The sequence below is a fragment of the Drosophila miranda genome (genome assembly GCF_003369915.1).
Source record: "Drosophila miranda strain MSH22 chromosome Y unlocalized genomic scaffold, D.miranda_PacBio2.1 Contig_Y2_pilon, whole genome shotgun sequence".
Classification (NCBI taxonomy): Eukaryota; Metazoa; Arthropoda; class Insecta; order Diptera; family Drosophilidae; genus Drosophila; species Drosophila miranda.
The window spans coordinates 8,062,459-8,084,709 of record NW_022881614.1 but is presented as its reverse complement, the minus strand read 5'-3'; the positions used below and the strand labels follow the sequence as shown (position 1 = coordinate 8,084,709).

Here is a 22,251-nt window from a genome sequence, read left to right as displayed (position 1 = left end):
GTATTGGAAATGCAACATCTCAAGTTATGGGAGAGGTGCAAGCGACTTTTAAATCTAGAGTCACCAGATATATGACTACCGAGGACTTCTGTGTGCTGAAGGAAATAACTCAGTATAACCCAACAAGCTCAGGAATTTGTTCAGAGTGGGTTCCACCCAAGGGAGTTACGCTGGCCGACCCTACATTTCAGTCCGGGGAAGATATTAACATGCTAGTTGGAGTCACATTGTTTTTCAAGCTAATTGTAGCAGGGCAAATAAAACTAGGAGCACACCTTCCAAGGCTTCAAAAGTCTCTGTTAGGCTGGGTCGTCGTAGGTGAATTCACGAAATCTTCTGAAGTTGCACTGTTAGCAACTGACATTGAACGAAAGGTGTCGAAAAATGATCAGCTGCAAGAGCTCGTACAAAGGTTTTGGAAGTGTGAAGAAGTCCCTGAAACAGTAGATAAGTTCTCTGAGGAAGAAAAACAGTGCGAAGATTGTTTTGTGACGCATGTTAAGCAGGAGGCCTCAGGACATTTAGTGGTAGCTCTGCCCTTTAAGAATCCTAAAGTTGAGTTAGGCGAAACTTATCAAATCGCACTTACCAGGTTCTTGAATTTAGAGAAGAGGTTAAATCGTAGCCAAGCGCTGAAGGAGCAATATGTTTAATTTATTGAAGAATATCGCCAGTTAGGGCATTTAAAGGCAATAGAGCCCGCCGGACAAGAAAAGGTCGAATACTTCATGCCACATCATCCGGTTATTCGCCCAGAGAGTTTGACGACCAAGTTACGAGTCGTATTTGATGCCTCATGTAGATCTAGCAATGGCAGGTCACTGAAAGACGCAACCTTTGTTGGTCCAACGTTACAGCCTGATCTGTTCGCGACTTTGACCAGGTTCCGTTTCTATAGATACGCCCTTACGGCCGACATAAAGAAAATGTACCGTCAAATATTGGTTGCGCAACCACATAGAAACTATCAATGCATTTTATGGCGATGCAACGTTTCGGATCCTATCCAGGTGCTACGCCTAAACACGGTCACTTATGGAACAAATTCGGCGCCGTTCCTGGCAGTACGTTGCCTCTATTACTTGGTCGATAGGTACGCGGAAAAATTTCCGTTAGCTAGAGAGGCAGTAAAGCGAAGTTTCTATATGGATGATATGCTGTGTGGAGCCGAATCAAAAGAGGAACTGACAAAGTTGAAAGAACAAGTGACCGAATTATTAGGGCTAGGAAAGTTCGAGCTGCACAAATGGCGCAGCAATTATCAAGGAATGGACAACAACACCAGCCTAGAGCCCCTGATGCTAAAAACAGAGGACGCAGCTAAAACTTTGGGGATATATTGGTCAAGTCTAGAGGACAAATTCCAATTTTGCTTTAACATAAAGGTCTCCGCAATCGCCACGAAGCGATCAGTGCTGTCCGAATTGGCTCAGGTGTTTGATCCGTTAGGGTTCTTGAGTCCCTTGCTGATCTTGGGCAAGATCTTTGTTCAGGAACTTTGGCTTCTAAAGCAGGATTGGGACGAGGAGTTACCAGCAAGCTACGCAACTCAATGGCTTCGATATAGAGAAGAACTGAAACTAATTGACAAATTTTCAATTCCGCGATCCTCAATTCCAATTACGGCCGACCCATGCACTTTGCAACTGTTTGGTTTCTCTGACGCATCCAACAGAGCTTACGGCGGCGTAATTTATGCTCGTGTTAGGGATGAAGGGGGAGGAATTTCGGTGCGACTGGTAACGGCCAAGTCCAAAGTAGCCCCAGTTAGGGTAACATCATTGCCACGCTTAGAGTTACAAGGGGCATTGTTAGTGGCCAAGCTAATGGCAAAGGTATGCGCCTGTCTTCACATACCAGTAGAGAAGGTTAACTATTTCACGGACTCCACAATTGTGTTAAATTGGCTGTCGTCACATGCTAGTCGATGGACCACCTTCGTTGCCAATAGGGTGGCTCAAATACAAGAGCTCACACATGTACATGATTGGTTCAAGGTCGACACCAAATCAAACCCTGCAGATATTGTATCTAGGGGATTATTGGTAACCGAATTGAGCAAGTCAACGATGTGGTGGAACGGTCCAGAATTTTGAATGGACGCAGCAGATGACTGGACCAAATTTAATTGGAGTGAGGAAATACAAACAGTTCCAGAGGAGAGGAAATGTAAGTTCTCGCTGACAGTTGGAAAGGTAGAAAGTAATGAGAAGTTAGATGTCGTGGGGAGATGCAAATTTGCAAATGATTTCCTCAAATTGCAGCGAGTTTTTAGCTATATTTTTCGCTGGCGTAGAATATCGTTGAGATCAAACTCAAATGAAACAGGCAACCTTACTGCAGCTGAAATGGAGGGCGGATTGCGCTATATTGTATATAATGTGCAGCAGTTGAGCTTGCATGAGGAATTCATTAAGCTTAAAAAAGGAAAGGTGATCAAATCAGCGAGAATTCAGAGTTTAAGCCCGTTTTTACAAGAGGAAGAGGGAATAACTATTATTCGAGTCGGCGGAAGGTTGTCCAATGCCGAATTGCCATTTGACACAAGGCATCCCATCTTAATGCCGAGCAACCATAAAGTGGTAGAGGCGCTTGTTGAACTCACACATCGAAAGAATTTACATGCCGGGGCACAATCGCTATGTGCCTTTTTGCGACAGAGATATTGGGTAATCAATTGCAGGAAACTTGCCCGCAGGGTGATCCGTGGCTGCATACCATGCTTTCGTCGTCGGCCGCTCGCTGAAACACAGCTGATGGGAGCGCTGCCAGCTAACCGAGTGCGAGGCAATATCTACCCCTTCGAGCGCGCTGGACTGGACTTTGCTGGACCAATATGGATGCACTTTCACATGCGAGGAAATCGCCCAGTAAAGGTGTATCTGTGCATATTTGTATGCTTTGCAACAAAGGCCTGCCATATAGAGATCGTGTCGGACTTAAGCTCAAATGCGTTCATCGCGGCGCTAAAACGGTTCTTTGCACGACGTGGATTGAGTTCTGACCTATATTGCGACAACGCCACCAATTTTGTAGGTGCGTCACGAGAGCTCAACAGAGCTTTCGACTCGCCAAGTCAGAAGCTCATTGACGACGAATGCAGCCAGCGAGGAGTCAGGTTTCACTTCATCCCCCCACGCTCCCCTCACTTTGGAGGATTATGGGAGAGCGCCGTGAAGGTGGCCAAACAGCTGCTCGTGAAATGCACCAACAGCACAGCACTTAACTACGAAGATCTTTCGATTGTCATCATAAAAGTAGAAGCGGTGATGAATTCTAGACCTCTGCATCCCTTGTCATCGGACCCGAATGACTTCGAGGCGCTAACTCCCGGTCATTTCTTGGTTGGCCGACCCCTGAACGCGTTAGTAGAACCAGTAGCCGACGCACTGTTGAAACGGTCCATGAGCAACCATTGGAAACGCATTCTAATGGTACACCACATGTTCTGGCACCGCTGGTCGTCGGAATATTTGAAGTTGCTGCAGAAGCGGACAAAGTGGAGCACTGTAGCCAACAACATTCAACTTGGTACACTGGTCCTTATTGCGGAAGACAACGCTCCGCCCGGACAATGGCGGCTGGGAAGAGTTGCAGAGGTGCACCCAGGAGCTGATGGTGCAGTTCGGGTTGTAACACTCAGGACCAAGACTGGATTATTTAAGCGCAACGTACATAAGCTCTGCCCGCTGCCTACAGATGCCGATGAACTTAATGTTGGAAGGAGCTTCCAAGGGGGGGAGAATGTTGACGCCCCTTAATAGAATATAGGATTAAATTACTTTATAAAGGTTAACAATTTGAATATTTGAATTAATATGTAAATATTACTAAAATTGTGAATTAATTTGAAGTTGGCGCGTTACATTATTTACATATAAAGAAGCGCAATCGATAGTATCAATAGTATCGAGCCAAAACGATCTGAATTATGATCACTAGATTTAAGAGACAAGCGGAATAAAACGAACGAGCAAGGAACTACATCGAGCGGATTAAGGAAGGTCTTAATTGTGTAGACGGATTCCACTGGAAAACTGTTGGAGGGACTTAGCTCGTACAGCATCCCTCGGCGGTAGCAGAATTTGCAAAAAAATTATTGTTGTCGCGACCGACGCGATGATATTTTACAAATTGATTGCCGATTGCACACACACACGACGCGGGCAACGAATATATTTGCATATATGTATGTATATACTGCAATTTCTTGTGTCACTGTCACTTATTGTTGTTGCCTATAATCAAAGACTATACAATACCAAGATGTCGCATGAGCGACCAAAAAGCTGTTCTAGGGCGGGTCCTAACATTAGGACACAAAAGGCACGAGGGAGCGCGCGGGGTTTCAATTCCCTTTTCGCCTGTACTTCGTCTCTATCGCGACCCCGCTGCCCATCGGTTTCGTCTGTTCGGCAATGCCTTCACCGTCGAAGCGGTGGGACCTTTGGCCGTCTCAGCTTGCTAAATTAGTTAGTTAGTCAATAAATATTTGCACACTGAAAAAATGTTAAACTTTGAGTGCTTATATCTCCTAAACTAAAACTATCTTGAAAATTCGATTGGAAAATTCTCTATTAGATGCGTACATTAAATTTATCTAAAGCACTCATACAATTTTTTGACTATTTCGGCTGAGTCCCCACTGTGCCGCGCCAAAGACATCAGCGACCACGCTGCCCTACGGTTTCGGCACGCAGGCACTGACATGCTTTCAGTGCGCTTGTGTGTGAAGCTAAAAGCCGTATATGCTGCGGGCGAAACCGGTTTATGGCCGTGCCGACCTAGGACATACACACATATACACAACTACAAGCATATTTCTGGGTTGGCTCGAGCTCGTGCTGACCGAGGCATTGACGAAGCCGAGTAGCACTTCGGAGGCGAAGGTAGCGTAAAAGAGAATTGAAGTACTAGCCCCGCGCCCGTACCATGAAGCGTCAAACGAAAATTGAAAAAGCATTTGTTCCTCATGCGACATCTTGGTATTGTATAGTCTTTGCTATAATTCACTTTACAGTCCACCCGGGGGCGCCATGAAAAATTAGAAGAGTTTTTCTAATCAATTACCGAAAACTTTGGGTGGCTGTAATTTAAATTATTTATTTGGCGGGGCGAAAAACTTGATACGCTCGATCTAATTCAAGGTTGGCGAACAACTATATTTTCTTCACAATTCAAATCTCTTACTCTAGCTAACCTACGGTGGCAAACCTACGAATTCGCCAAGAGCGAGAGAGCGAGCTTTTATTGCGCTCCCGCTTTGCCCTAGCCTAACTTACACTAGACTTCATAATTCAGATCAATAACTTATAATTGTGGCCATGGATGGAAGGTCACGCAACAGCTGCTGTGTCGACATGAACTAGCCAAGAGCTGTGGCTTCGAGACATACGCTCATCGTGCTCTCAATGCCAGTACTATGGAACGGCCAGAACTTGTCCGTGAATTTATTGACAACCTGTCTGATCAACTGCATCCACGCGCCGAAGCGGACTTTGCAGTCATGACGCAGATGAACCGCAAGGAGAGCGGTCAGCACAATGTTCTGGCCGAGATCTGGGACACGCCGTACTTTACCACACAATTGAAGCGACAGTCGCTTGAGGAGCAGGCCAATGAGTTCCTCCCATACTTCTCACTCGGCGGCTGTATGGAGGGTCTGGACAATCTGCTCCAAGAGCTGTACGGTGTCCGACTGGAGAACAGCGAAATGGAGCCGGGCGTGTCCTGGCACAGCGACATCTACAAGCTGGCCGTTGTGCATGAGAGCGAGGGTCTGCTTGGCTACATATACTGCGACTTCTTCGAGCGGAGCGGCAAGCCCAACCAGGACTGCCATTTCACAATCCAAGGAGGAAAGCGGCTGCCCGATGGAACCTATCAGCTGCCCATCGTTGTGGTTATGCTGGGACTGGCCCAGCCCCGATGGGCTGCACCGACTCTGCTGTCGCCGTCACGGGTGGATAATCTTTTCCAGGAAATGGGCCATGCCATGCACTCTATGCTGGCGCGGACCGAGTACCAGCACGTGACGGGCACTCGATGCGCCACGGACTTTGCGGATGTGCCGAGTGTTCTCATGGAGTACTTCGCCAGCGACCCTCGCGTGCTGCGCACATTCGCCCGCCACTTCCAGACGCACAAACCCATCTCCGAGGACATGGTGCAACGGCTGTGCGCCTCAAAGCATCTATTTGCTGCCAGCGAGACACAGCTCCAGGTCTTCTACTCGGCCCTGGATCAGGAGTATCACGGAGACATGGCCCAAAAGGGCGGCAATACCACGGAGACTCTTAAGGCTGTGCAGAACCGCTACTACGGTCTGCCCCATACTTCGAGAGTAATCCCTTCAACAGACAGTCTGGAGAGAGGTACCGAGCGGAGATTCTAGCCCATGGAGGCGCCGTGCCCAGCAGGCAGCTGGTGGCCAACTTCCTGCAGCGCGAGATGACTCCCAGCGTGCTGGCCAATAGTCTGATACACGAGATCGACACGGACGAGACCAAGATCAAGGAACTGATAGTGAGCAGAAGTTAATCTAATCACTCAGCTCGACACACGTGTAAATACATAGTCGTTCTCCCCTGTTTTTATTAAACTAGTTAACTTTAACTGCCTTATTTGTACACGGCGCATACAGTTTTGTTTTCATGTCAGTATCTACGCTGGTCCCACGGCGGGCATCAGTTCCAGGCCCGCCAACTCCTTGGCCACACGGACACCCAAAAAGAAGAGGGCGTAGCTCTTGACCAGCATCCTGCCAAATAAGATTCAGATTATGTAAAGCCTTCCGACCGGGCACTGTGTCTCTGGGCACTCACCATTGGAACTCGTTGTTGTAAATGCCGCGCACAAAACTCAGGGGATTAACAGACTTCACCATTTTAATAAAATGTAAAGTTCTCGCTGATTCTAAAATAATTTTGCACGAGGAATGTTTAAAAGAAAAATTTGGTAGTGGAACTTAGCCCACTTAAGCCCCCTCTTTTTAAACAGGTGAACAACTTCAGTTAAACGGCGGAAAACAATACTGTTTGTAGGTTCTTCTCGTAAATCCATCCTTCCTCTCTCCCCACAAAACTTTCTCAATCAAAAATATACACAATTTCTTTCACCTGAACTGCCCTAAAATTGAAGAAATTGCATAATATTCGAAGAGTGCATTTAAATACCCCCTGGTCTACAATGGGTTAATAGTACGCTGTCCATGAACGGAAATCATATTCCCTGATTCCATAGTTGGATCCGGTTGATGAATAAGTTTTGTACAAGGTACTGGCTAATCTTAAGTACTCCATTTTATATGATTTATGTGTGAAATAAGAGAGAAAGTACGCAAATCCCAGAAAAGGGTATATCCAGCTGTCGATACTATCGACTTGATATTAGAACTGCGCGCCCAAGCCCAAGCCCACTAACCATACAGTATATACTGCGGAATCTCAATGGGAGAGAGAAAAAATTCCGAAAATCTGCGTATGGATGTTTCTAAATATATAAAATATATAATATACTGCAAATGGTCACCCTGTGTGTTTAAAAAAAGTTCTATATTTCTACGAGTTAAAAAATGAATGCGGTCACACTGTATATTTACTACGCGAAAATGAGCTCTGTCGCTCTTGAGTGTGATTGCGATTGGTATGAGCTTTTTTATGGGATAAAAACTCATATTCACACTAAAAATAACTCAATATAGTTTAAAATTGGGATCTTCGGCAGTGCTGCTGTCATCGCTGTCGAAGCTGTTGAATTGAGTGAGTTTTCCCACTCGTTTTGTTTTTGTTTCTCACCGCTGGGGGGCGCTTCTGCGAGTTTACCAATGCACCACGTGCAGATCAAGAAAACAAGAAGCTGAACACAAAAAACGAAGATAAACAAACCATGGAGTCCGAAAACAAAGAGTTGAGCATGGAGGTGGTGGAGCCGGAAGATGCCGAGAGCGACATAGAGCCGGACAGCGACAGTTGGTCGGAAGACGGCTCCGCACCGAAACAGCCCAAAGAAGTCTATCTGCCGGGCAAAACACTGGGCGAGGATGAGGAGCTGGTGTGCGACGAGAGTGCCTATGTGATGCTGCACCAGGCCTCCACTGGGGCGCCCTGTCTGAGCTTTGATGTCGTTCCGGATGAGCTGGGCAAGAGCCGCGAGGCATTCCCTATGACCGCCTACATTGTGGCGGGCACACAAGCGGCTCGCATCCATGTCAACAATCTGATTGTGATGAAGATGAGCAACCTGCACAGGACCCAGTACGATGAGGCAGAGGACGATGATGAGGAACTGGAAGACGACCAGGACGATGTGCCCGACAAGGAGGAGCTGAAGAAGCCACAGATGACCTGCGCCCTGATTAAGCATCAGGGATGCGTTAACCGTGTCCGTGCCCGCCGTCTGGGCAACACAGTGTACGCCGCCTCGTGGAGCGAGCTCGGCCGTGTGAACATCTGGAATCTGACACAGCAGCTGTCGAGGATGCGCAGCTCCTCAAGCAATACGAACAGAACGAGACCCGTCCGGTGTTCACTTTTAGTGGCCACCAGCAGGAGGGCTTTGCGGTGGACTGGAGTCCCAGTGCCGAGGGTGTGCTGGCCACGGGCGACTGTCGTCGCGATATTCACATCTGGAGTCCGGCACCTGGAAGGTAGACCAACGTCCGCTGGCGGGGCACACACAATCTGTCGAGGACTTGAAATGGAGCCCCAATGAGCGCAGCGTCGCATCCTGCTCGGTGGACAAGACCATTCGCATCTGGGCGGCGCCACAGAAGGCCTGCATGCTGACCTGCCAGGATGCCCACGAGAGCGACATTAACGTGATCTCGTGGAATCACACAGAGCCCTTTATCGCCAGCGGCGGCGACGATGGCTTGCTGCACATCTGGGACTTGCGCCAGTTCCAGAGCCAGAAGCCCATCGCCACCTTCAAGCATCATACGGATCACATTACCACTGTGGAGTGGAACCCCAGCGAAGCCACAGTCCTGGCCTCGGGCGGTAACGACGATCAAATCGGTCTTTGGGACCTGGCTGTCGAGAAGGATGCGGATCAGGTGCAGGCCCAGGCCCAGAACGAGGAGGAGGTAAACAAGCTGCCGCCGCAGCTGCTCTTCATCCACCAGGGCCAGAAGGAGATCAAGGAGCTGCACTGGCATGCGCAGCTGCCGGGCGTCCTGCTCTCCACTGCCCACAGCGGCTTTAATATCTTCCGTAATATCTTTGTAGAGTGCAATGGTGATGGATGGATCGATGGATAGTGCACCCGCTGAGGCGCTTAAAGTATTATCACCTGATAACATGAACAACCCAGATTATTACAACCCCCGCGATGCAGTCCGCCCCTGTATTCCCTTTTGATGTTTGGATAACTTTGGCAGCGGTTATCTCTCAGCGCCGCATCAACGTGCCTTAATCTCCCTGGCCCTGGGGCTCTGGGGCTATGGGGCTCTGGTGCTTGAAAATGAAATATGATCGCAGCATTCCGAATGGAGCTCTTGACCAGCGTGATTCTTCTCCACAGAAACCCCCAGTTCCGCAAATCATCAACGCAATGGAAAAGGCAAAAGCCAGCGAACCCGTGGAGGGACAATCATTAAGTCAGGCAGAGGCACCGCTAATGGCACGAAAAGAAACAGACCCGGTGAGATGAGCAAATTCTTGGATGAATAGCTTTATTCACTAGGCCGGCGAATCCTTCCAGCAGGATCAGCCCAAATGGAGCTTTTCCCTCAATTTGGCTTGCGTTGGATCCTCGATTGGAGCAGCCTTGCCCGTGGGCTACTGCACTGGGGTCATGAACAGCCCCGCCGTGGTAAGAGGAGCTCTCTACTTGGAGGTTCCATAATCCTAAACCGTTATCCTTCCGAGCACATGCGCTCCTGGTGCAACGAAACTCTGATTGCGCGATATGATCTTCACCTGGGAGCCTCGGGCCTGGAGTGGCTCTGGTCGGCCGTCGTTTCCATCTTTCTGGTGGGTGGAGCCATCGGTTCTATGACGGGCGCATCCACCGCCAACCGCTTTGGACGCCGCGGGTGCTTCTACATATGCGGTATGCTACTCGCCCTTGGTGCCGTCTGCTTCGCTGTATGCCGCTTGTTGGTTTCCGTGGAGCTGCTGCTCCTGGGCCGATTGCTCGTGGGGCTGGCGGGGGGGCTCGTCACCGCCTTCATGCCCATGTACCACAGCGAACTGGCCGCCCTCTCCCAGAGAAGTACTCTGTCTCCGTGTTGCGCAATGGGCCTGACCGCAGGCGTGGTGGTAGCCCAGATCTGCAGCCTACAGTCGCTTTTCGGGGGGGCAGATCGGTGGCACATCCTTTTTTGCGGTCCTTTTTTGCGCTGCTGGTACTGCTCTGCTATGCCCAATTCCGGTGTTATCCCGAGAGCCCCAAGTGGCTTTACATAGTCAAGGTCCGCAAGGAGGAGGCCAGACAACAGCTCCAGCAGTTGCGGGGCTATTCCTCGGACAGCGCGGCTCTGCAGGCGGAGCTAAACGAAATGGAGCTGGAGGCATCGGCCAAGGTGGAGGCTAGTGGATTCATGGAAGTGCTGCGCAATCCCCGTCTGCGCCTTCCACTCATCATTGTTTGCGCGTTTCTTGGTGGCCAGCAGCTGTCGGGTATCAATGCGGTGGGTGCTATCCTGCAGCATCTTTCGCGCATCATTAATGTTCTCTTGCCTTGCAGATATTCTTCTATTCTGTCTCCGTATTCCGTAAGGCAGGGCTGTCTACGCAGGCGGCGGAGTGGGCCAATCTGGGTGCTGGATCCCTCAATCTGGCCACATCGATGGTGGGTCCGGTCCTGTTGAAGCGCGTGAATCGTCGCCCGCTGATGCTCTTCTCCACCTTCTTCTGCGCCGTATGCCTATTTCTCTTCGCCATGATGCTCTACTTCATTGTGAGTGGCCTTCGAATCCCCGAGTCTCGGAACTAATGTGTGCGGTTCTTTCAGGAGAGCTTTAGCTGGTTTGCCATGGGCTGCATTTGCTGCATCTTCCTGTACATATTCTTCTATCAGTTCGGTGTCGGGCCCATGCCGTTCTTCATAGGAGCCGGTGAGATTGGGGGGCTACATTTATCATTTTATCCGCATACATATGGCCGATGGCCACTCACCCTCATGATTGATCTCAAATTTAAAGCTATTCTTCTCGAACACTGGCAGATGGTCGATGAGCAATATCTCGTTGACCGCCGTCAGCTCCAAGGACTCAGTCAGACGCTGATACTCGAACTGGGTGCTTCGTTAAAGTGTCTCGAAGTTGTACTTCTCATCCGAGGCGTGCTGGTCAACAATGAATAGATCGTCCTGCAGCTTGACAATGATGAAGCCCAGGTTGAACTGCCCAATAATGTCCATGCGGGCAAAGTCATCCTTGGCGATCTCCCTCTGCAGTTCGTCTTCCGCCTTGTTGTTCTGACTTGGGTTGATTTCGCCTTTGAAGCGCAGGCGCTGCAGCTTAGCCCTCGTTCTGCGCTCCTTCTGCTGCTGCTCTTCTTTCCTTAGGCTGTCTGCAATCTCCTCGATTGTGGTCCGCAGCTCGCCGCTTTTGTAGTTAGCTGGCGGCTTGCCCTCGCCACCGTCGTCGCCGCCATCGAACTCAATGCGCGTGGGCAGCTCGATGTGATCGTCATCATCGCTCTGATCCATGGTGCTGACAGTTTCCTGGGAGCCCTGGGAGCTACCGGCGGGTTCTGGCTTGGGCTCTGCAATACTTAGGCGACTTTTTATTGGTGTCAAGACCTTGCAGTCAATGCGGGCTGCCTTGGCTGGCTGCGTCAACAGGTCGTAGGCTGTAAGAGAATCAAGGTGAGTAAAATGGGGAGACTCTCTAGAATGCGCACCCTTTGACTCCGTCTCCAGCTCCTTGAGGTTCAAGAAACTCTCATCCAGATTGGCCTGCTCTTTGGTCGGCTTTGGCGGCTGATCGACAACATCCTCCTCCGATACTGAATCGCCTTTTGAACTCTGGTGTTTGGGCGAATCTTGGCTGAGGAAATCCTGGATCTTTTGCATTTTCATGGAGCGGGTGGCCAACTCCTCGCTTTCGGCACACCGCCGCTTGATCGGAGCGGACGGAGCAGTGCCCTGAGTGCGGCGCCACTGGGTGAGCACATCCATGAAACGCTGAGAGGAGCTGATGGGAACTGTAACGAACCTAAAAGGTTTCGATACAATCCGTCCACCGACCTATAATGAGCGCATCGCACCGCACCCCACAATCAGCGCCCCCTCCGCAAGCAACCAACGATCAACACGCGCCAACTCTAGAACGATGAGCAAAGACATCAGGTTACACGAGCTTTCCCCCACTCCAAGCCAGGCCATCGGCCGAGTGCGGTTTTCCGGGTTCATCGACGGAGGAAAGTCGGCGCCGAAAAAATCTGCAACGATCAACAAGAACGGCAAAGTGCGCCCCGACGCGGAAGTGCATTTGTCAAACCCGCCGACCCAGCAATACGGGCCTATAAAAAGACGGCGACGAGAACCAAAGAACAACTTACGCAGAGACCCGGCTCACAGTACGGTCGTGGTACCAGAACTTACGCAGAAACCCGTCTCAGAGCACGGACGTGGTACCAAAAACTTACGCAGAGATCCGGCTCACAGTACGGTCGTGGTACCAAGACTTACGCAGAGACCCGGCCCAGAGTACAGACGCGGTACCCGGAACTCACCAGAAGACATCGGCTTAAAAATAAGTTCATTTAAACCGCTAAGAAATACAATAAAGTGTCAAATTATCCAAGTAAGAACACCCGATTGCGTAAGTTCACCCCAATTAGCCGAGGCACCGACGTCGCCCCGCCCCGAGTCCACACGGTCGTTTCGTATACACGGCGAGCGACGCCCATTCTAGCCCCGATCCGTCTCTCTACGACAGGCCGCCCCCTGACGCCGCCCTTAAGGTTCCATCACATTTCTACAAATTTCTTGTGGATTGACCCCTGGACGGGACTGAGCTTACCTCAGCCTGAAATAGGTACATCACAAGTGGCGCCCGAGCAGGGACCCAAAGGAACGTCAGCGAGGAATAAAACCCCACGGCCACTAGAGCAAGAACACAAGAAAACGACCCGAAGAAAACCCCGACCTCGCACAATACCAACGGCAAGAGTTGCGCAACGAGCAGACGAAAGCGCGACACAGCGACAGAGAAACGGGAACAGTGCCGTCACCCCGAGAAGAAATTCGAAGCGTCAGCCGCGAAGCTCTACACAGTGCCCTAGTGAAGGAAAAGCGCAAGCCCAGCGAAACAGCCAACTCGAGTAACAATCGAAGCGATGGAATCCCATGCAGAGGAACAGCCCAGTGGGTATTACCCTGGAGAATTCGTCGCCAACCCAGGGGTGAGTACCGGCAGGATACACAAACGCCGCCGAGAGGAGCTGGAGTCCTTCGCGGAGGAATTCGGATTCAGCCGCGAGGGTAACGTGGAAGATTTGCGGAGAAATTTCGCCGAACTAGTCGCCGGGCCCCCCCAACACGATGCCTGGGTCAGGTTGGCAGAGCTCGAGCGACAGTACGCCAGATCGCCAGGGCGAGCCAGATCGCCCCAGCCCGACATCTCAGCACTAACAGAGAAGCGAAAGACGGACCCCAAACTCAGCCTACAAGTTCCAGGAGTCATGGAGGGCAAAGCCAGCACCTCACCGACATCGATAACCGTCGAAGATCTACCGAAGCCCCCGCCCCCGGAGTCAAGGCCTTCGCCCATGAGAAGGATCTTGCCGACAGCGGGAGGAAATGGCCCCACAGACGGTCATTACTACAGATGGCCGCACAGATGGCGGAACGGATCCGAAAGTGGGGAATCCAGTTCGACGGGCAGGACGACCCACTGTCGTTCGTCGAACTACTGGAAGAGCGTGCCCTCTCGTACGGGGTAGACATGAACTACGTGCCGCGAGCCATGGCAGAGCTCCTCACCGACCGAGCCAACCGTTGGTTCCGCACCAGCCGACTCCAGAGCGCCTCTTGGGCTGATTTCCGCCAGGAATTCCTAGCCTTTTTCCTGCCTCCCCGGTACTTCGAGCAATTGGAAGACCAGATCAGGGACCGCAAACAAGCGGTGGCGAACCGTTCAAGGACTTCGTCATCGAGCTCCGGTTGCTCATGCACCACGCCGGGTACGACGAAGCCAAGGAACTTAGCCGGATCTATGACAACACCCTCCCGGCGTACCATCTGTACGTGCGAAGGCACGAACTGAGAAGTCTGACGCAATTAACAATGTTGGCCACAGAGTTCGAGAGTATCCAGGAACGAAACGTACCGGCGACCCTCATCCCCCCTCGACAACCATCCAGGTACACGCGGCCAACGGCACAACAAAACGAAAGCGGGACGAATCGGGCCCAATTCCGAAAACCTCACTGGAACACTTCAAAACCCGCAAGGAAGCCGCACCAGGCCGGCGCTCCAGCACAGGAAACGGCACATAGAATGATCACCACCCCCATCGCCAACCCACACGCAGCCTGTCGACGCTGCGGAGAAGCTGGACATGTTTCTCGCGACTGCATCAACCCATTGACCCTCTTCTGTTGGGAATGTGGCAGGCGCGGAACGCGTACCGTGGGCTGTTGCCGCCGGGACCCGTCGGGAAACGACTCGCGTCCCCAGCTGACACGGGAACAGCCGGGCACGACGCTTTCTCAGACAACCAACTAAGAAACCCGCTACAAGTACACGACGGCCGGATAATGGCGAGAGGGACCATCGGAGGACGGCGCGCGGAAGCCACGGTCGACACCGGGGCGTCCCGAAGCTTCATCAACGCCGACCTCGCCCGCAAACTCGGCCGCGACAACGACCTGCGAGCCGCATGCGTCCCGATACGCCTAGCAGACGGCTCGGCTCGCGAGATAACTCAGATCTTGCTAGCGCGCGTCAAACTAGACGAACAAGAGATACAGATGCCACTCTTGGTACTACCCAATATGGTAGAGCAAGCCATCATAGGGATGGATTTCCTGTGCGCCATTGAAACCACAATACAATGTGGCGCCACACGCCTCCAGCTCCAAGGCTCCCAACGCCCCATCCCAAACGCGCCGATTATCACCGCCAGCCAAGTACACGCCCCCGGACCCACGAACTCGAGACCCCCGCCGCCAATGAATTCCCCGCCACGACACGAGACAAGAGCACAAGGAACAAGGAACACAGAACCCACGGCCACGACGAAGCAAACTAGCCCCAGGCCCATTCCGAGAAAACCAAAACTAAGCAAAGCCACGAAGAAAGCGAGCCGGTCTCCCGAGGGCACCGACGCGGTTCCACCAACGAAGGGAAAAGAACCCAGGACGCCCCTCCGGAAGACAACCCGGCCCAGCAACGGCAGCCGCCACGCAGCAGCCAGGCGCTCGAGGTACCACCTCCGACCGCCACCCTGGCCCACGAAGGCGTCGACGCCGCCCTCGACGCGAAAACGACACCGACCGACCCGCTACTCCCGCGTCCTCTCAGGCAGGAGCCGGGAAAGGCGATCACTGCCACGCGAGGCACCCATCATGGAACGCCTCCCGGGCAACACCTCGTACGGCGCCGGCATGCGGCCCAGCACCAAGCCTGGAGCCATGTCGGTGAACCTCACCGCCCAAACTAGCCGTCGGTCAAACGCTACGACCGCCATCGGGACCCGCACGTTCGTACGTCACGCAGAGTACAACGTCGCGCAAGCACCCCCCAGGACACACACGAGCCCCCTACTCATGATCGAGGCACCCGCCATCGTCGCCAGCATAAGCGAACACACTCGCGAAGTCGAACCACCAAGCGCATTCGACACAACAATCCTCCCTGAAAACCCCGACCACACTTGCGACCGAGGAATCGACGACCCACCCGAGGACGATTCGGAACGGCCATGGCCTCCCCAAGTACCCAACGGTACTACCCGAAAAATCCAGCCATGCGGCGGATCATCGATGAACAGGTCGACCAACTGATAGCTGAGGACCTAATCGAACCATCCCGGAGCCCCCACAGCGCGCCAATCGTCCTGGTCCGCAAAAAGGACGGGAGATGGCGCATGTGTGTAGATTATCGGCAGCTAAACGAGCGTTCCATCCCGGACGCGTACCCGCTACCCAGGATCAACTACATACTAGAGCGACTCCGAAATGCCCACTTCATCACGACCCTAGACCTGAACGAGGGGAACGTTGTGAGTTGCTGCGGACACCGCAACTCTACAGTTATACCCGATACTAAGTCAGTATGGCTCTCCTCCGGCAGACGCTGCTAATATTAAACGACACGACAAAGAGTGCGTGCGAGAGAGACAGGAAATCAGTCTGAGCGTGACGTCGGGCGCTGCGTAGCCAGTGCAAATTGATTTGTTCCTTTTGGCTATATAAATTATCTGATCTGGTCCAGATTCAGCAATCTGATAGATATGGTCGTTATCTATGATTCTGCGTTTTTAGTTTTCTCGAATGTGCAATATTGTGGATGCAACAGATTTTCGTCCTTTGTGTGGGCGGAAGGGGGTGGTGCGAAATTCTGAGATATACGTTTTATAGTGAGATCTAACAGAAGTGCGGATACCAAATTTGGTTACTCTAGCCTTAATAGTCTCTGAGATTTGTGGATGCCCCAGATTTTCGTCCTTTGCGGGGGCGGAAAGGGGTGTGGCGAAATTTGGACACGAAACGGTCAAGGTCCGATATCACAGGAGTGTGGATACCAAATTTGGTTGCTCTGGCTCTTATAGGTTCTGAGATCCTTGAACTCATATTTTGCAATTGGCAAAACCGACCATGAAACCTGTGTGTTAGAGAGAGAATGAGCGAGAAAGAATGAAATTATTTTCTTGATTCTGGCTATAATAATTATACGATCTGGCTGAGATCTTACATCGACATTATAGTCATCCTCTACGATTCTGCGTTTTTGGTTTTATCGTATCTTTAAAAATGTGGATGCCACAGATTTTTGTCCTTTGTGGGGGCGGAAGTGGGCGGGGCGAAGTTTTGAAATATTTTTGTAGCAGTGACATATCACAGAAGTCTGGATCCAAAACATCGTTGCTCTATCTCTTATAGTCTTTGAGCACTAGGCTGAAGGGGACGGACAGACGGACGGACGGACTATTCGGCTATTGATGCTGATCAAGAATATATATACTTTATGGGGTCGGAAACGATTCCTTCTGGACGTTACACACATCCACTTTTACCACAAATCTAATATACCCCAATACTCATTTTGAGTATCGGGTATAAAAACGGGTATTGGCAGACACCAATGGCCCGCGACAGCCGGGAAGCCACGGCATTCACGATACCCGGCCGAGAATTATACCAATGGAAAGTAATGCCTTTCGGTTTACACTCCGCGGTGGCCACGTTTCAACGGACCCTCGACGCCGTTATCGGCGCAGACATGGAACCATTCGCGTTCGCATATCTCGACGACATCGTCATCGTCGGGAAAAGCTTCCAGGAACACCTGAACAACGTGAAAGAAGTTTTCGCACGACTGCGAAAGGCAAACCTACGGGTCAACAAGGACAAGTGTGCCTTCTTCCAACGCCGGATAAAATACCTGGGCCACATGATCAGCGAAGAAGGTATCCACACGGACCCCGACAAAATCGCAGCCGTAAAGGATCTGAGGCCGCCGACCAACCTGAAGGAGCTACGACAATGCGTAGGCATGGCCGGGTGGTACCGCAGATTTGTCCCAAACTTTGCCACCGTAGTCCAACCAATGTCACTGCTGCTGAAGAAAGGGAAGACGCCTTCGACGAGCTGAAAACACTGCTCACCACCGCACCGGTACTCGCCTGCCCAGACTTTAACGTCAAATTTTGCCTGCAGACGGACGCAAGCAACCTTGGAGTAGGCGCGGTCCTCACCCAAGAGATCGAAGGGAAAGAGCGGGTCATCGCATACGTCAGTCGAAGGCAGAAGAAAACTACTCGGCCACCGACAAGGAATGCCTCGCCGTCATCTGGGCGATCCGAAAACTGCGATGCTATCTCGAAGGCTACCGATTCGACGTCATCACCGATCATCTCGCACTAAAGTGGCTGAATACCCTCGAGAGCCCTTACGGGAGAGTAGCAAGATGGGCGCTCGAACTACAGCAATACCAATACGACGTGCACTATCGGGCCGGCAACCGGAACGTAGTCGCAGACGCACTGTCAAGACAACCACTGGGGACCCTCTCCCGCATTGAGGAAGACGACACACCATGCACCTGGCTTAAACAAAGGATCCAACAAGTCCAAGACGAACCCCAGAAGTACCCGGACTACACGCACGAAAATGGGCAGCTATACCGCTACCTAGGACACGGACCCGACGACGACGACCACATACCGTGGAAACTATGCGTGCCCAAAAACGGCCGGACGAGAGTACTCCGCGAATGCCATGACGAACCAACGGCAGGACACCTTTGCGTCCGGAAAACCATCCTGAGGGCAACACAACGATACTACTGGCCAGGACTACACCGAGACGTGCGACGGTACGTGCAGGGCTGCGTAAGCAGGGACGGTCACCAGCAAAGCGACGAGGCTGAAAGAAGTATTCGCCATCGTCCGGAACAACATCCAGAGAGCCAGTCAAGAAGAAGGGAGACATTACAACCTCCGCTGGCGACTATGGCGCCCCGCCGTCGGATCGTTGGTACTACTACGCCAACACCACCTCTTAAACGCCGCCGAGGGCTATGCGGCAAAGCTAGCCCCGAAGTTCGACGGCCCCTACCGGGTCAAGAGTTTTCCATCACCAAACATCGCCAAATTACAACACCGCGAAAGCCGGAAACACAAAACCGCAAATATCAACGACCTGAGAGAGTTCAGCGATCACGAGTCCGAAGAACCCACTGACCTGCTCGAGAATGCTGACATCGACGAAGAAAGCAACGAGACCTCAACCCGACGCCCCAACCACGGCACCGCTGAGTCAGCAAAACCCGGGAGAATGTAAGCGCAACGAACCTCGCGACCACCAATTAATCGAACAGCGCTGACGCCAGCGAGAGAAATAACGTAAGGCTCACGACCGCGCGCCCCACTAACCCACTGACGAAGCGAAGAGAACGCGGAAACCCCAACGCAGACCACAGAAGAAACCACAAGAGACCGACCCGCGAGTCCTCGTAACCCTCGCCGGGGAAGAAAGGGGAGGGTGTAACGAACCTAAAAGGTTTCGATACAATCCGTCCACCGACCTATAATGAGCGCATCGCACCGCACCCCACAATCAGCGCCCCCTCCGCAAGCAACCAACGATCAACACGCGCCAACTCTAGAACGATGACCAAAGACATCAGGTTACACGAGCTTTCCCCCACTCCAAGCCAGGCCATCGGCCGAGTGCGGTTTTCCGGGTTCATCGACGGAGGAAAGTCGGCGCCGAAAAAATCTGCAACGATCAACAAGAACGGCAAAGTGCGCCCCGACGCGGAAGTGCATTTGTCAAACCCGCCGACCCAGCAATACGGGCCAATAAAAAGACGGCGACGAGAACCAAAGAACAACTTACGCAGAGACCCGGCTCACAGTACGGTCGTGGTACCAGAACTTACGCAGAAACCCGTCTCAGAGCACGGACGTGGTACCAAAAACTTACGTAGAGATCACAGTACGGTCGTGGTTCCAAGACTTACGCAGAGACCCGGCCCAGAGTACAGACGCGGTACCCGGAACTCACCAGAAGACATCGGCGCCCAATTAAAAATAAGTTCATTTAAACCGTTAAGAAATACAATAAAGTGTCAAATTATCCAAGTAAGAACACCCGATTGCGTAAGTTCACCCCAATTAGCCGAGGCACCGACGTCGCCCCGCCCCGAGTCCACACGGTCGTTTCGTATACACGGCGAGCGACGCCCATTCTAGCCCCGATCCGCCTCTCTACGACAGGCCGCCCCTGACGCCGCCCTTAAGGTTCCATCACATTTCTACAAATTTCTTGTGGATTGACCCCTGGACGGGACTGAGCTTACCTCAGCCTGAAATAGGTACATCACAGAACGTCTTCCTCTTCATCCTTCTCCTCGCTGGCCTTGCTAGCATCCTCGGGCTGGGGCTTCGGCCTTGGCTCCAGCATGCTCACAATGGTTGTGTTCTGCATTTGGAATGTGGATGGTGTCTGCACAAAGGTCTTCAGCAGAGACTTATTCAGGGCCAGCAGCAGAATCCTCTCGTTGTTGAGCACCAGTTGGCGCTTGTCGGGGGTTAGGTTAACGTCCACGTCGGAGCGGGCCGTGATAATGTTGAGGTAGATGAAAGGCTGCTGCTGGACGTTGTAGCGATGGTAGGTCTCGTTGATGACTTTGGCTATCTTTAAATTCAGAGAAAAGCAGAGCATAAGCGGAGTGTGAGAACACTCCCTTCCTGTATGATAAACTCACATTCTTGGGATCGCAGGGTCTGGCGTTGACAAAGAAGAACTGGCGATCTCTGCTGGAGCGGCCTGCCCCATGGCGACAGCTGGATATAGAGCCCTCCAGTCGGAAGTCGGCCTGGTTCAGCCGCTCCACATCCTCGGCGCTGAACTGTGTGCAAGTCGTGTCATCTGCATCCGCGGAGGACTCTAGCTCAGCCCATAGTCCGACCTCGCTCGGTTGGCCCTTTTCGAAAGGGGACTTTAGCGGCACAATGTCGGCCACTTGGCGTGCCCCAAATATCGCGGATATGTTGGCCAGCACATCCTGGGCGCCATGTGTTTGCAGAACCACCGTCTTGGCGCCCTTGCTGCAGATGATGCGCACGCCTTTGGTCACCAGGCAGTAGGCCTGCAGGATCTGACACATCTTGGCGAACTCCTTCTTGATGTTGCGCGTAAAGTCGCGCCGACGCACGGGCAGGGTACTAAACAGATTGGTAAGGGTGGTGCCTACAGCGCGGGCACAAGGCGAGCGCTTCTTGATCTTGCCATCGTGGTCGAGCTCCACTTTGAGACCTGTCTCCCCAATGACATTAATCGTCCAGAGTTGGTGCCGCTAAGGATACGAACACTCACCAACATCGGTGGACTGGTGGCGCGTCTGAATGGCCATGTCGGACAGGGCGCAGAGGGAACTGAGTGCTTCCCCACGAAATCCAAACGTTTCCACTCCCAGCAGGTCAACGAATTCCCTTATTTTCGATGTGTGATACTTTGCAGCTGTTGGAGGGTTCTTTAGGGTTTGCCTCGAGGCTACCACTTACTCATTGCCTCCAGATTGGCCTCCACCACGCCGCTGCCATTATCACTGACCTCGACGCCTTGCAGTCCCTGATCCTTCATCTTAATCTCCACCAGTGTAGCCCCTGCATCGATGGAGTTCTCCACTAACTCCTTGACAGCCACAGCCAGACTGAGCACCACCTAATAAGGGGGAAACCAAACAATAAATCAAACAAAACCAATCCGAGAGATGTACCTGGCCAGAGCATATTTTATGCACAGTATATCCTTGGAAATGGCTTTAATCTGGCCGGATGTAGCTGTGATGGGTGCTGGCAGCTCGACACCTTCTTCTTTCTCTGCCATTTATTCCCTTTTATCGACTTAGTTCATAGAAAAGACAAATATAATTTCCTATAAAATCTGTCGCGTTTTTTTGGCTAGTGTGACCAAATGATCTTTATATACGATTAGTTCCAGAAAAATACACAGCTGATTGATAGTGGCACCACTGTGCACTGTAGATATAATGTCAATTGTGCAATCCTTCCCATTAGAATGTAGAGAATTTAAGATTTAAACGAGGGGGAACGTTGTGAGTTGCTGCGGACACCGCAACTCTACAGTTATACCCAATACTAAGTCAGTATGGCTCTCCTCCGGCAGACGCTGCTAATATTAAACGACACGACAAAGAGTGCGTGCGAGAGAGACAGAAAATCAGTCTGAGCGTGACGTCGGGCGCTGCGTAGCCAGTGCAAATTGATTTGTTCCTTTTGGCTATAAAAATTATCTGATCTGGTCCAGATTCAGCAATCTGATAGATATGGTCGTTATCTATGATTCTGCGTTTTTAGTTTTCTCGAATGTGCAATATTGTGGATGCAACAGATTTTCGTCCTTTGTGCGGGCGGAAGGGGTTGGGGCGAAATTCTGAGATATACGTTTTATAGTGAGATCTAACAGAAGTGCGGATACCAAATTTGGTTACTCTAGCCTTAATAGTCTCTGAGATTTGTGGATGCCCCAGATTTTCGTCCTTTGCGGGGGCGGAAAGGGGGGTGGCGAAATTTGGACACGAAACGGTCAAGGTCCGATATCACAG

The 22,251-nt window shown here is 51.7% G+C and overlaps 4 protein-coding genes and 1 pseudogene across 4 annotated transcripts; 3 read left to right on the top strand and 2 right to left on the bottom strand.

The window, feature by feature from the left end:
- Window positions 1–5,506: 5,506 nt before the first annotated feature.
- Window positions 5,507–6,540, top strand: LOC117192990 (mitochondrial intermediate peptidase-like). The gene is made up of 2 exons (XM_033397722.1): window positions 5,507–6,304; window positions 6,364–6,540. Exons 1-2 carry the CDS (start codon window positions 5,507–5,509, stop codon window positions 6,538–6,540), a joined length of 975 nt encoding a protein of 324 aa, XP_033253613.1.
- A 30-nt stretch (window positions 6,541–6,570) lies between these two features.
- On the bottom strand, window positions 6,571–6,966 carry LOC117192784. Its single transcript, XM_033397538.1, has 2 exons — window positions 6,825–6,966; window positions 6,571–6,760 (listed from the first exon to the last, which is right to left on the bottom strand). The coding sequence occupies exons 1-2, from the start codon at window positions 6,884–6,886 to the stop codon at window positions 6,664–6,666; spliced, it is 159 nt and encodes a 52-aa protein (XP_033253429.1). The 5' UTR covers window positions 6,887–6,966; the 3' UTR covers window positions 6,571–6,663.
- Window positions 6,967–7,635: 669 nt separating this feature from the next.
- LOC117192769 lies at window positions 7,636–9,348 on the top strand (annotated as a pseudogene).
- A 295-nt stretch (window positions 9,349–9,643) lies between these two features.
- Window positions 9,644–21,560, bottom strand: LOC117192768 (mismatch repair endonuclease PMS2-like). The gene is made up of 7 exons (XM_033397515.1): window positions 21,403–21,560; window positions 21,188–21,347; window positions 21,000–21,143; window positions 20,389–20,939; window positions 20,009–20,318; window positions 11,850–12,152; window positions 9,644–11,798 (listed from the first exon to the last, which is right to left on the bottom strand). Exons 2-7 carry the CDS (start codon window positions 21,264–21,266, stop codon window positions 11,251–11,253), a joined length of 1,935 nt encoding a protein of 644 aa, XP_033253406.1. The 5' UTR covers window positions 21,267–21,347; window positions 21,403–21,560; the 3' UTR covers window positions 9,644–11,250.
- LOC117192783 (solute carrier family 2, facilitated glucose transporter member 1-like) lies at window positions 10,212–10,956 on the top strand. Its single transcript, XM_033397537.1, has 2 exons — window positions 10,212–10,633; window positions 10,690–10,956. The coding sequence occupies exons 1-2, from the start codon at window positions 10,502–10,504 to the stop codon at window positions 10,936–10,938; spliced, it is 381 nt and encodes a 126-aa protein (XP_033253428.1). The 5' UTR covers window positions 10,212–10,501; the 3' UTR covers window positions 10,939–10,956.
- Window positions 21,561–22,251: the final 691 nt, after the last annotated feature.

Coding starts and splice junctions, on each gene's coding strand:
- LOC117192990 (XM_033397722.1), top strand. CDS start 5,507: ATGACGCAGATGAACCGCAAGGAGAGCGGTCAGCACAATGTTCTGGCC. Junction 6,305..6,363: donor CCACGGAGACTCTTAAGGCT/GTGCAGAACCGC, acceptor TTCAACAGACAG/TCTGGAGAGAGGTACCGAGC.
- LOC117192784 (XM_033397538.1), bottom strand. CDS start 6,886: ATGGTGAAGTCTGTTAATCCCCTGAGTTTTGTGCGCGGCATTTACAAC. Junction 6,761..6,824: donor TACAACAACGAGTTCCAATG/GTGAGTGCCCAG, acceptor CTTATTTGGCAG/GATGCTGGTCAAGAGCTACG.
- LOC117192783 (XM_033397537.1), top strand. CDS start 10,502: ATGGAGCTGGAGGCATCGGCCAAGGTGGAGGCTAGTGGATTCATGGAA. Junction 10,634..10,689: donor AGCTGTCGGGTATCAATGCG/GTGGGTGCTATC, acceptor CTTGCCTTGCAG/ATATTCTTCTATTCTGTCTC.
- LOC117192768 (XM_033397515.1), bottom strand. CDS start 21,266: ATGAAGGATCAGGGACTGCAAGGCGTCGAGGTCAGTGATAATGGCAGC. Junction 20,319..20,388: donor GACCCTGCGATCCCAAGAAT/GTGAGTTTATCA, acceptor CTGAATTTAAAG/ATAGCCAAAGTCATCAACGA. Junction 11,799..11,849: donor GCTGGAGACGGAGTCAAAGG/GTGCGCATTCTA, acceptor ATTCTCTTACAG/CCTACGACCTGTTGACGCAG.